Raw genomic sequence first — 13,683 nt, 5'->3', positions numbered from 1 at the left:
ATTTCACTGTCGCAGCTTAATGAATAGAATTATACTGGGGGTCGGTCATCAGAAATGGAGGGACAATCGGACCAGAATCACGCAACTATGACCAAAGCAAAGCCGATTAAAACTGGCCCGGTAGAAGAGGGAGAAGAGAAAAAAAAATGAAACGGCGTGTCAGCTGCGCGTCCGCAAGTCGTCGAGAGGGGTGCGAGGGGTGGTTGGTTGATCGTTGCACGAAGTTTGCGCAATCTGCGATTGCAATGATCGTGAGGTGTGGTTCGTCCCTCTAATTAATGCCTCTTATTAATCTTATTTATGAAATCCGATAACGAGCGATGCGGGTCGATCTCTTGAGGATTCGGTTTTTTGACCCTGATCAGTATTTACAGTCGACACCGAGCTTCGATAAGATGAGAGAGGCTTTATCGCCCCCCGTCTTTCTCTTTCATCGTTATCCTCTCACTTCAATTATTCGATATCCTTACGTATCCAATTGTCATTTGTTTGATGATCTGTTACGCAATACGATTGGGAGAACTGAAAGAGAAGAGGACGAAGAACGATGGATGTGTGATGGTGGTGGTGCATCATTCGTAGTTCGGAGCACGTCCTTAATCGTTTACAGCAACCGCACATCCTCTTCCTTTGCGGCTTGCACGCGAAACAATTGCACAATACGCCCCATTGTATTCCTCTCCTCTCTCCTTAAGCGATCGTTCCATCTTCGTCTTGCCTTCGTTTTTCATTCATTTCGTCTCATTCTCTCGTCGTGTGTTGTACGCGCGCCGCATACTGCTCTTCGCTTTTCTTGCGCTCCTTCTTCTGCTGCATATTTGGTGGCCCCGATTTGGCGCGCTAATTTCGGCACTTCCGTTGCACAATGCCATGCATTCATCCATCATATCGATTCCATCCATTTATGTATATACTATATTCCATATTCATACTCTTCTATTCATTGCAAATGATAATAACAAGGGGTGGATTGGTTGCTTTGCATCCGTCATTTCTCCCATTCCTTACCAAAATTATATTACTATATTACTCACTCATCTCATCAATGACCGACCCTATCACTTGCAGAACATGCGTAGATTATCAATCTTCTAATAATTGATAAAGTTATTTGTTCTCTCTTAAAATATTTCTATTAAGTAAACAATAAGCTTATTTCAAATTTATTTTAATCATTTTTTGATAAATATAACAATACAATAGCATTTTCGAGTCATCGTAATGATTCATTGTGGGAAAATGTTTGCAATATTTTACAATATTGAATTTACCTAATAATTTATATAATGTTGCATATATAGCAGTCGGCTTTGTATTACATAAAATTGCTCTTTTTTTTTGTTTCATTCTGGTGCAGTTGCGCGCGAGCGTCTGAATATATATATTATTAAATATTATAATAGGGCAGAAATGAAAAAGCGCAATTAATAACTCTTTTGAAAAAGAGGGAACGGAAAAATCGCAGGTAATTTTTTTATTGTCGCTCTCGGCCCAGCAAATTAATCCCAATCAAGGGCCAACTCTTCTCTTCTTTTTTTTTTTTCGCTTTCCATCCACCCCAACTGATTTATGCACCGCAACAATGCGCACGTAATTCGATATGATACAAAAATGTTCGTTTCGTGCAGACTATTTTTTTTTTCATTCGTTGTTAAATTAAACTTTTGGGGTTTGTGCTATTGAGGAATCGTGTGGATGGGTATGGAGTGTAGTGAGCGAGTGGAGAGGAAAGGGTTGTGCGTCCAGATGCGTCCCGCAGCACCGCTGACCCGTGTCCGATTATGATGCGACCCCTTCCTCTCGGACAATGACCGAAAAAATATTAAAGCGGGCTTCGTTTTAGGGAGGGTGTACGAATGGTTAAAACGCCCGTAAATCATAGAATCTGTTTGGGTTCTTAATTATAGGGGTGTGAAATTTACGTAATTCCGCATTGAGGACGGCGCGCGCGCCCTTTTGTTCGGCCAGTTCCATCCACCTCTCTGACCGAAGTCCGAAATTGTCTTTCTCTCACACACTGTTTGCTCCTCTTTTTATTTATTTTTGATATTAATTGTCGCGAGTTTATTTATTGCCTCCGATGCGTCGCGTAAATAGAGGTGAGCGCACAAAGGGCATCTCGCGATTGTTCCGAGCAGATGCTGCAGCGAATCTCCTTCCAAATTGAACTTAATTACTGTATCCTCCACCCTAAGGATCAGACCTGTTTTCGGAAATTAACTGACAATATGAGAGCAAATATAAATTATGTTTATTTCGTTTGTCGTATAGAATAGAATAGGCATTCAGTTGCGCTGTTTGCACTTCACAAAAACATATCAATGCTCCATTGATTTTAAGCTACGCGAATTCAATTCCTCGTGATATATATGATCATAAATGATTGATTTACAATGCAACGCAAAGGAACAATGATTATATAATATTAATCAATCAAAATAGGGCAATTAAACGGAATGTAAATCGAATGCGAAAGCTATGATCAATCACGTATTGATTATTAATTAATTTATTTTGGTTTATTTAATTTAAGAACTTTCGTAAATCCTGAAATGGCATGGGTATGAATTAATGCGACAACAACACTAGTGTGGTGTAGTAGCTTCACGCTGCGCGCTTAGGTTAACCGGCAGTTAGGTCAGGTAGAGATTGAAATATTAGAGCTCTTAAGGAAAAGGGACGAAATGTATGTTAATACCATGTAATTAGGGTCAATTTATGATCGTGCGATTTAACAGGCGTGTAATTTAAACCGCAGTTAAAGTGCGCGCAGTTCTCCAAACCCATATCGATATCAAATTTATGTAAGAACAGCAATTGGTTAATTTTAGTTTCTGCTGCTTGGTCCTCTTTCTTTTTTGTATATTCTATTAGATTGTAACAATTGTTGAATTGTTGAATTATTCCAACTTGTCGTGTTTATTGTTGAAGGGCGAGCTTTAATTATGAAAGGCAATTAGTGTAGCAGCCCCGGATTTCCGCAGGGATGAATGCGCTAGGGCTTGCGTAGTGTTTTCGCAATGGTACGATGGGGGGCGCGTGTGGGTGGATGTGGAAGGAAGATGAGGACGACGAGGAGGAGCGGTTGCCGCACGTCGTCATCCATCCTATGGTCGGTTGCCGTTGCGTTGCAGTTTGCCGCTCGTCGTGATACACAAGAATCCCGCGCCGCCGCCGCCACCGACAACAGTCCAAGACGCGCGCTCGTCCGATGTGGGTGTCCCACAGGCCGCACATCCGCGACTTTCTTCTTCTCCCATCCCATCCTCTCCTCAAACGAAATCGTTATTACCACCGCAGACAGTACCAAGAACGAACGTAGTTCGTACCAGAGCAAACAGCCATAGATAGACTCGAGACGTGTTTCCATCCCCGGGGATCATCGAACATGTGAAACACTCGAGCACCATCGACGACGAGTTTATCTCTCCGGATACAACTTTAGTTTGTTTTTATTCTTTGTTTGTTACTTTCTTCTTTTTCTCTCTTTTACGATCAGCGATTCGAACTATTATTTTCGGTGATCTCCTTCTCCTCTCCTTTTTCCCTCGGTTTTGAGTGAGTGAGTGAATTGTGTATGTGTACGACGTTTCTTGTTGTCCTTTTGGGATTTATTCGTCGATCATGCTGAAGATACAAATGCTAGAGCAGTTAGTCACCAATGAGAATAATGGGTAAATGAAGTAAACTTGTCAGCAACGCCCGTTGTTGTTGTTGTTGTGAATCACATGACAGATTCAATATATGAATTTGAGTACATTTCTTTACATTTATTTTTAAACTATTGATGATTACATATATTATTTACGAAATTAAATTATCTTTAAGATAATGAAACATTTATAGAAAAATAAAAATAGAGTAATTTTAATGAAGCTTTTTTTGCTTACTTTGATTGATTGGAAATACAGGAAGATTTTGAATATATAATATTACTATACAATCTGAGTATTTTATGTATTCATGATATATCGTTTTGAATCTAATGTACGTTTATTATTTAATAGACAATTGTTTTTCTCATGTTTTCAAAGCGTCCTTTTTTTTATTTTATTATTTTTTCGTCTAATCTAGTTTGTAAACAATGGAAAATTGAAATCCAATTGTGTTGGTTTGTGCAAATAATCGACAATGGATAAGTGAGGATTAAGTAGTGCGGCGGAGAGAAACTGCCGGTGAAACGTAATGCGCAATTTAACGTATTAATAATGTGTATGTATCATACGAAAAGAAAACAAAAATAAAGAATGGACGGCTTCGAAACGTACGTAAAAGGGAGTTCGTGCTCCGTCGGATTCCGTCACGTAGTGCATTTGAATGGAGCGCAGTATTCGATCATTTATGGCACAGAAACTCAATTCGAACAATGGACTTGCCGCTTGATACTCTACCCATCACTTTTCGACTGATTTACTTACTTACTTGGGTTTGCCTGCGAGGTGGTGACGACTGTCCTATGTCAGACGTCAACCTGCAGCAGTCACTTTCTAAGACTTGCTTGCTTTCTTGTGATTGCGATTCACCTCACGTTCACTACTAAATAGCGCTTTGGGGGGACGGTATCGTCCCACCGATTTTATCACCATTTTAAAAAGAATTAGTAATTAAACAAGTAGTTAAATAGATTTCTTATAGTTAGTAGATTTACTAATCTATACTATTTACATGATATTTCAGATAAATATTTACTTTGTAAACTATTTCCTTGTTTAGTGAATATCCATATTTTACAATTATATTACAGTGTTTTGATCATTGTTTTCCGTGCTTTGCATACTATTCAAATGAGATTTCAGACTACCGCATTTTTCTGAATTTAAAGTATCCATTATTTTAAATTGGATTTCGAATTGGTAACGGTACAAGTTGTAAACTTATTTCATGCGCTCACTTGTTTCTCGTCATAGCAAAAGTAATTCTTTTGACAGCTTCATGTGTACATGAATTGCGGTTGCTCGAAGGAGCATATATGTATACATTTTTTTTTGTACTAGTAGGTTCTGTATCATGATGATGATGATGAGAGAAGAGGAGGCAGCAGCAGCGACGAGAGGGCATCGCACAGTTATTGACCCACATCACATTGCGTCGGTCGTGCCGTGTCGTGCAATGCCATGCTATGATGCTATGCCATACTTTGCCATCCAACCCGTGGCAGCCATGCTATGGCATACCATCCGTTCGTCCATCCTCTGCTATGTTACGCGTTTTCATTTTCGTCTTCTTAACGTATTCGCATCGCGCGATGAATGCACTGCACACACACATACAGTCATGCACCCGTCCTCGTGTCCCGTAATATTAATGTGCTATTATTATTTACATTACCATGGCGACAACGTCAAAATCAACGCTGGTTGCCTTGGATGCGGAATGGATGGATGGAAGAAAGAACGTTACGAAATCGCGGTTTATTGCCGCGGGGCGACATAAAAACAAAATCTCGAGAGAGTCTTCCTACCTCTCTTCCTCCAACAAAAAAAAAATGAATTTAAATTGCGTCTCCGATAATTGTTTAATAACCTGCTTCTGCTCCTGCTTCCACGCTCACTCTGGTCTCGGCCGTTTATTAAGTCGAAACAATTTGATCGACTTGCAGGAAATCGACTATACAATATATGATTGCATTACTATTTAGTATCGGTAGTCGTCTTATTTGGAAGTTTGTTTATTGAAACTGTCATCAATTTAAGACTTATGTGTGTAATTCGATTGTTCATTTTGCAAAGCCAAACCACTGAGAAAGGAACAGCCTAGATGTGTTTTATTCATAACCAGAACATATTTATCTTTCCCCTATTTCAAGCTGTCATCTTATGTTTACGTTTTTCGTTCCTCGCATCTTCGGGCGAAGTAGTTTGTTCTGTTCGGTAAACAGAAGTATAATAATAATAATAACAACAACATGCAGCACAGTTCATCTCATCTCGTTCCTTTCATTTTCTGCGATACTCTCTTTCAAGCTGTTCTCCTCTCAACGAGATGTCTCTTGCCACTTACGTACGAATCGTGTATGGATGGGTCTGGTCCAGTTTTTTTTTAGCAGATGCTCGCGATATGATTAATATATAAATCATGAGGTCGCAATGTGTGTCATTTTAATGGGAAAAACAACATTTGAGCCATCTGCAAAGCAAGTTGACCGACTTCTTCTCAATCTGCTCAATCAAAATGGCAGATGCCATCCGATTGTCTTTAGAATTTAACGTCTTTCGCGTTCGTGGAAAGGAGGAGAAAAGAGGCAGACGAACGAGAGGAAGTGGCTAATCTATGCAGATTATTCTTTATTACTTAATGCACAAGCGAATTCATTCATGGATTTCTTGCAGTTCTTGACAAAACACATGTTTAATTCAGACGCTGCATGCCAGATGATTCAAATCGCAAATAGCGTTTTCCGTTGAGCTCTTGATAAGAGCTGAAACTACTACTACTAGGAGGCACATGTTAGTAGATGCTTTTCATTGAGAGAAGAAGGAGGAAGCGAGGATAAGACAACGGCTACCATTCATGATGATCATCCTTCATCCTCCTTCCATCGGTTATTTGCAAAATCCAATTATTAAAATACTCAAATGTATATCATCCTATTTTTGTGTGCGTGCTTGTTTATGCCTTTCGAGGTCACGTTTCTCATCATCAACAATTCTTTCTCTCGCGGTAAATACGTGTATCTGGTTATCCGGACGCAAGGAGTTGATGATGATGATGATGAAGAAGAAGAAGCGCATCCAAATGTGCCAGCGCCCTGGGCTACTCGGATACGCGCCTCGCCTGATTTACATACGATGCGATCTTTAATGCTGCTGCTGCTGCTGCACCATGAAACAACCAACAAAAACAACAAACGAATAAAAACGAGGGAATTACCGTTCTTTCTGCATACCGGAAACGCACAATCCGTTGCTTAATTTCTTATCATTAATTGCATTCTTATTTGCATAATCGTGAAACGTATCGATTTCGCTCGTTTACATCGGTAATCCATCTCTTCCTCCTTTTGTGCAATGCTACTGCTTGTATGCATGCATGGTGATAATTGAGAAGTGAAAGAGGTGGCTCTCGTCGATTAAGGCAATTGCAGTTTCGCGCCGCAAATACCATATAATTAGCGGTGTTCTTCTGCCGATCTAATTGCATCGCCTCTCGAAGTTCGCGACTGCACACTTCCATCGCACACCTCATCATCATCAACAGTAACAACATCTCTTTTTGGTGATGATTCAGAGCGAGGAGTTCATCAGTCGCATTCGCAAATAAACTAATTGAAATATGAGCTCTTCGCATTGCATGACACCAATTACAAGAACAACACTTGGTTGCAGTGAAAAATCATGATGATAATAAAGATAGAAGTGAGCGAAACTTTCGCGTCCCCATTTTAGGGATTCTTCGCTGTTTGATTATGAGCGAGCGCGTTTTAAATTTCAAAAAACATTTGCAGATGTCAATACCTTCGATTCGATTCCAAAACTGTACATTTAGAAAATCGTTTTCACAACTACTCCGAATGCGTTCTAATTCGATTGCGAATTATTATTAATTATTGCGCGCACACACACACACGCACCGCTCTTTCAAATGCTCTGCACGTTCATTTTGCACGCTCTATAAAAAATGAATCTGAAATATGGAAGAATAGAAAAAGAAGTGAACTAGTTAGTATACATGTGTATTCAGTATTTTGTGTTATGCATTATAATTTATATAAAGTCTCTCATTGTCCTATCTTTTTTTGTTTTCTTTCCAAGAGACTTATCTCTGTGAAATCGATAAAAGAAGAGGCTTCATTGAGATGTGATTGTAAAATTGCAGACGTTATGTAAACAGTGAAGGAGCGATTTTCGATTCTCCACTTTTATCAATGTTTGCAAGTGGCAAATATACATCCCCATTGGGAATTGATAAGACGACCGTAACTTTTAACATTTTTACAACCCCCCTCTAAAGATACTTGTGTAAATAAATTTATTTTTCTCGGTATTTCTTTTGCTAAGGAAATATGAAGTAATTTGTGTTTACTTTTTGATGTACGTACATTTACGCTATATTTTTTTTCTCAAGAAATTTAGCATCTTTAAGAAATTTCAATATTTATGTATGACGATAATTTTGACGATTTGCTATTAATGGAATAACAAGTGAATGTAAATGATTCAAATAAATCATAGAATTAGCACATCGATATATATGTTGTTGTTGAATTGAAAATGTTAAATTTAAAAATATCAGTAAAATTTGCAGATAGAATTATATGACAATGCTAAATTATCAAATATTACCATTAATTCAAATGAAATCTATGCAACGCCTCAAATCATGATTCATTGTTCTATGGAAGTTTATATTCAGAAATTATCGGATTCTCCAAAAATGGAATCACGCTTGATGACCTAAGTGTAATAATTATGTTTTCTTTTCCGGTTGTTTTTATGCATATCTCTCCTCTATAAGTGTTTATAACATGTGTACTAAATGCTTATTTTCTCTTTTCTGTTTCAGGTGAGTCAATAATGCGATATCTCCTCTTCTTGCTGTCATGAAAATAACAATCGCCCCTCTTTGATATGCTTAGTAAGTCATACTTATTATTTTTGGTATCACGCGAAAGAATGTTGCCAGATGTCAAGTCAATGTCAATATATGTAATGGCATGCCATTAAAGGGGAAAAAAAAATGATCGATTTCACTACTGGCAAGGATATTTGTAAGTTTTGAATTGGCACGGTGTAATCAAGGCTTCGAGTCCACTTAACCATACAGCACACGTCCAACACTCGCACTCCACTTGAACAACACACACACATATATACAGTATGTATGTTGCAATTGAGCACGAGTCTAATTGCGGATCAAAAGAAATGTAGTCAGAATGAAACGAGGAATTTTATAATTCCAGTTTGCTTGCTTACTTACTTATTTTGTTTTCTAAATGCACGTGATCCGATCTAATGATTTCATTCAAATCGACAAATAACGAAACGTCGACTAGAAAAATGGGAGAGTGTAACACCACTGCACCACAAGGAAAAGAAATATTTATATACTAGTATTATATGTATATAGTAGTAGTTTTATGTAACACACGATCCGAGTCGATTTCGCATTACCGGTCGGCCGCAATTATGATTACCATTACTACATTATCGTCGTTTTACATATACGCTGCATTTATCCTTGTCGCGTTCTCTCGTTTTCATATTACATCTCGCGGATTTGTTGCGGCAGGAACTGATCTAGAAATTGAGTCGGATTGTAATATAGTGGGTGGTTGGATGGTTGGGTTTGGTTTGGTTGTGCAGCCGAGGAGGCTACGACGAATCCATGACGTAACCCACAAATATGCGGCCTTCGAAATAGATTCATTCGTCAGAGGAAGAAATAGATAAATAAACTTAATGCATTTCCTCTTGAAAATGTAACCGAGAGCATCTGTCCGCCCATCTACACTTTTCTTTATTCTCCAGTTCCCATCAACCGCAGACGTATAATAACAAACAAACAACAACCAAATCTTTTCCTTGCTATCTGGATGTTTGGGAATTTTCAGGATGGTTGTTTTCAGTTGGATCGAATCCATAAACGTTTTCCTATTTCCTATCATTCCTTTTGCGGTTGCATTGATTCAAATTACTTTCGATGCTTCACTCTTCCGATTGCGTATTTTTTTTTTCTTATATAATTGTTTTCCTGTTGTTTCTATTTTCAATTTGGTTTCTCCGTCGCTCCAATATGATGCAGTTTCTTTGATTTGCATTTAGATTGTTGGTCGCGGAAATTTCCATCGCGGAAAAACACGGCCGGCCGGTCTGGGCTCTTAATTGTAATTGAAATTGCGCCAGCAGAAAAGAAAGAAAGAAACCAACAACAACGACAACATTAACAACAAGAACGACTAACAGCACAAACAACGAGTCCTTAATTGGTCCCCCGTTCACCATCACGGTTGGCTTCGTCGGCTTCGATTCTAATTGATCGTGGAAACACAACGCACATATATACGCAAATATATGCACATACACATATACCGATAAAGCGCTCTGCTTTCCAATGCCGGAAATTCGAAATTCCCGCCGTCCCGAATCGACTTCCTGCAATCCATTGCTGGTGCCGATGCCGCCGCCAGACATTGATTGCGTCGCGTCCATAATTGAACCGTCAAACGTTATGTGTTATATGTTTGACATCTGGCTTTGCAGGCGATTAAAACAAGTATTCATTTTTAATTATTACTCCCTGCTGAGTTTGCACACTAGTTGCTCGTTTTCTCTGCACGGAAACGTTCATAAATACTTTTCTAGATAAAACAATTAATTTAAAAATATAAAAATATCAAAATGTCTTTTCTCCAAGTGGCAATGCCGAATGCCATCAAACTAACATTATTTGACCTTCGAGTCTGCAAACCAAATCGATTATCGTTAGGTATTTGAATAAAGTAAGGAGGCGTTTATTAAAAAAAAGAAAAGAAGCAAAAACATAATAGAATCAATGGTAATATCGAATTAACATAATTCGGTACTTCGTTCTCGTGTAGGCATCAATTAACTCTACGTTTCGGAACAAATTTTAGATTTAGGTTTTGTGATTCGTTCTATGTAATTTGCGAAATTCTACAGTTTACATTTCCAAATTCTGATTGTGATTTGTTTCGTTTCGGGCGAAATCGATTAAGTTTTTTTTTCTTTTCTTCTCTCTTCTGCTCTCAATGTAATAATCGTATGATTTATTTGCTACAACAGAAATAAACGCGCAACATACACACCTGATCTTCGATGCGATATTGGATTTAACGGGAGCAGCAAAATCGTTGTGTGTGTATGGGAAAAATAGATTGAATGGCATGGCAAACTAATTAAACTGAAGCTATAAGTGTGCGAGAGAAAGAGGTAAATAAAAAATAAATGTGATCAACTCGCACACAACTGGATTGGTTACTAGTTACATGGATATAACGCTGTTAGTTTGCCTTTTTATTCTTATTCTTCTTTCTATCTGTTGATTTTCTTCGTCTTTTCTGACTTCTGTGGGAAACTTTTAATTAAAACGTAGAGTCCGTTATGAAATCATTTATATTTTAGCATTATTATTGCCGCCATTAGCATTGACATTCACTAGTTGAATTAAGCGAGATTTAGTCGATCGATTAGTTTTGATTTTACCACGTCATATTCATTATTTAAATGTAACTATAATTAAAATTATGTATCGATTTTAAATTATGTAAATTTAATGATTAATTAATTAATCAATCTATGATTTATTGTTAAATATTTTTTCTTGTTTGATAACACTTATTACAGTGTTTGTTTTTTTTACATTTCCCCATTCACGAACTTCCCTCCACTTTCTTTTGGTGCGAGATGACTCTAATTTTAACTGTACTACACTATAGACTGCGATTCTTGAACACTATTCTTTGCTCTGTCTACGATCTTTCCGGTATCAAAATCAATCAATTGCACAGTTATCCATTTTGCTACATGCTAGTTTATAGTTGTTTTTACTATTAAATTATTTATTGTAAAATTATTCGATTTCAATTAATTTTTTCTCAATTGAATATATAATTATGAATACACACTTAAGTAATGTGATTGTTTGATTGGTTACAAGTTTGACATTTTTGTTGTTGATGTTTACGGTTTTTTTTTTCCCTCTTCGATAAAACATCCGTTCCATCCGTTTATCTTTGGATTTATTGCTTATTCCACTCCCGTTTTGTTTGTATCTTTCGTCTTTCATTTCTTTTAGCACCGTGTGCCCAATTCTGTCGGTCCTTATCTCCGCAGCTTCCATCCAAGTGACTGCTTCTTCTGGTCCTTATCGCTAATTTACAGTTTGGTAACTGTGTGCAACCTCTTCCTCCTCCTTTTCATCTTTATCTGCACCTTTATGTAAATCTGCTGTTGCTTCTGCTTCTCTTCTGCATTTTTATTTTCAGAACCTAGGAAATTATGTTCTTATATTCTATTGTATCTCGAGAAGTAGGCAACTCAAATGTCGTTCGACGTGAAAGTTATGCATCGACAATAGATGGAGTCCTGCACAATGCGAGCGCTCTTTATTTGCAATGCATTAAAACCCTGAAGGCCGCGCTTCTTGTTGTTGTTGTTGTTATTGTTGTCGCCGCCGCACTATATCAATTGTTATTCTTGTTGCGATTGCGTAACTTGCGCCGGCAGTTTTCGATTGTTTCCTTTGCGCCGCGCGCGTCGAACGACAACTTTCGCTTTCGTTTAAGCGGTTGTTTTTTTTTGTTCGGGCATGTTTTGATTCAATTAAGTGATCTTAATTCTCATGCAAATCGCGTAATAATAAACGCACCGTAAAATGTACAATAACATCAGCAATCAGGAGAAAGAGAGTTAAGCAAGCAAGTAAATTTGGCGTGTAATTGTGTGTCTCACAGCGGGCGGCGTTGACATTTAATTTGCGTGTGGAAATAGCCGCCGTTTTCGTTAATTGTTTCCTTCGGCTGTTGCAGCAATTAAGCCAATTGAAGAAATAAATTATGTAATTAATATATTTCGCGTGGAAATTCATATTTGTATGCTATGCGGGTTAGCTTGTGTCCTATTGTCCGTCCGCACAATTAAAAACGTTTAAATATCACGAACGATGCAACAGACCCATTTTTGTTGAAAGCTATACTGTTGAGTCTATATGATTTAGATTGTTTAGAAATAATTATAATTCATTACCTAGCTTTTCCTAATAATTATGTGTTGTATGTTGTATTTGTTTCTGGAATGACTATGTACAGTTATTATATAATTGTGTTAAATAAGTATATTTGAATCTGTTTAAAATACGTCGGAAGGATATGAACGTAAGAAAGGATGGGGTTGATGCAAACTACCTTTGGGTGGTTGGAAGGTTGAAGTGACGGACGGACGGAAGAAGGTGTGCTTGCGCAATTGGCGTGACCGTTTCGTTTCCTATAACAAACGCGAGCGCATATTTTGTTTCCGTGTCGCGTACTTATTTTACTTTTAATGAGTATAATCTCTCTCTTTACTTAATTACTACAACCCATTACGGCACGCGCACTTGCACCTCGCACCAATAATAATGATAATAAGTAGGCGCGCGTCTGGCCCTGCGACTTCCACTTCCGGTTCGGTTCTTCGGACCATTCCCAATTAAAATACACGACACACATTCACAAACTCCCATATATATCTCGTGCAATTAAAACGGAATAATTAGTTTTGATGTCACAACATAATACTGTTGAAATGCAAGTAGTAAGTAAGTAAGTACTCTTCTCATTACTTGTTGAGTAACGCGTATCGAGTGGATATTAAATTTGCTCCATCTAACGGATTTGGATCAAGTTTTTTTTTGCACGCATTTATGCAAATGATCCAATTTTATTATCACCATTATTATGATTACCGGTTTTTCGTCCCCTTCATAGTATTGTTTCCCCACTCGAATATCTGATTTCATTTTTTGACCGCTGCATTCGTCACCTACTCTTCAACTTCAATCAAAATCCAACACCCGTTTCGTCATGTTTTTTTTTCTCTCTCTCCTTTCAATTTGATGACGTTGACAGATCGGTCATCGCAAGTTTCGCTCCTCTGCCGCACGTGTTTTGTTTCCGGTGGTCGCTGTCCGGAGTGCCCCGCGTTACATAACAAAGAGGGGTCCGGTCCATTATCGGATTGGGATGAT

At 38.0% G+C, this 13,683-nt stretch overlaps 1 protein-coding gene across 7 annotated transcripts in view; it reads left to right on the top strand.

Annotated features, from left to right (window-relative positions):
- LOC108569346 (rap1 GTPase-activating protein 1) overlaps positions 1–13,683 on the top strand; it is a 58,368-nt gene that overhangs the window by 5,370 nt on the left and 39,315 nt on the right. Inside the window, exon 1 of one of the 7 annotated variants that reach the window (XM_017930859.1) lies at positions 3,072–3,674. The exons of 5 other annotated variants lie outside the window; for them this stretch is intronic. In XM_017930859.1, coding sequence (XP_017786348.1) covers positions 3,625–3,674 — 50 coding nt within the window. In that variant the 5' untranslated portion in view covers positions 3,072–3,624. Of the gene's footprint in view, positions 1–3,071; positions 3,675–13,683 lie in introns of those variants that run through there. One more of the 7 variants, XM_017930862.1, reaches the window with a different exon arrangement.

Source organism: Nicrophorus vespilloides, unplaced genomic scaffold, assembly GCF_001412225.1.
Source record: "Nicrophorus vespilloides isolate i.1.1-1 unplaced genomic scaffold, Nicve_v1.0, whole genome shotgun sequence".
Lineage (NCBI taxonomy): Eukaryota > Metazoa > Arthropoda > Insecta > Coleoptera > Silphidae > Nicrophorus > Nicrophorus vespilloides.
Note: the sequence above shows the minus strand (reverse complement) of the source record. Positions and strands in the feature narration are given on the sequence as shown.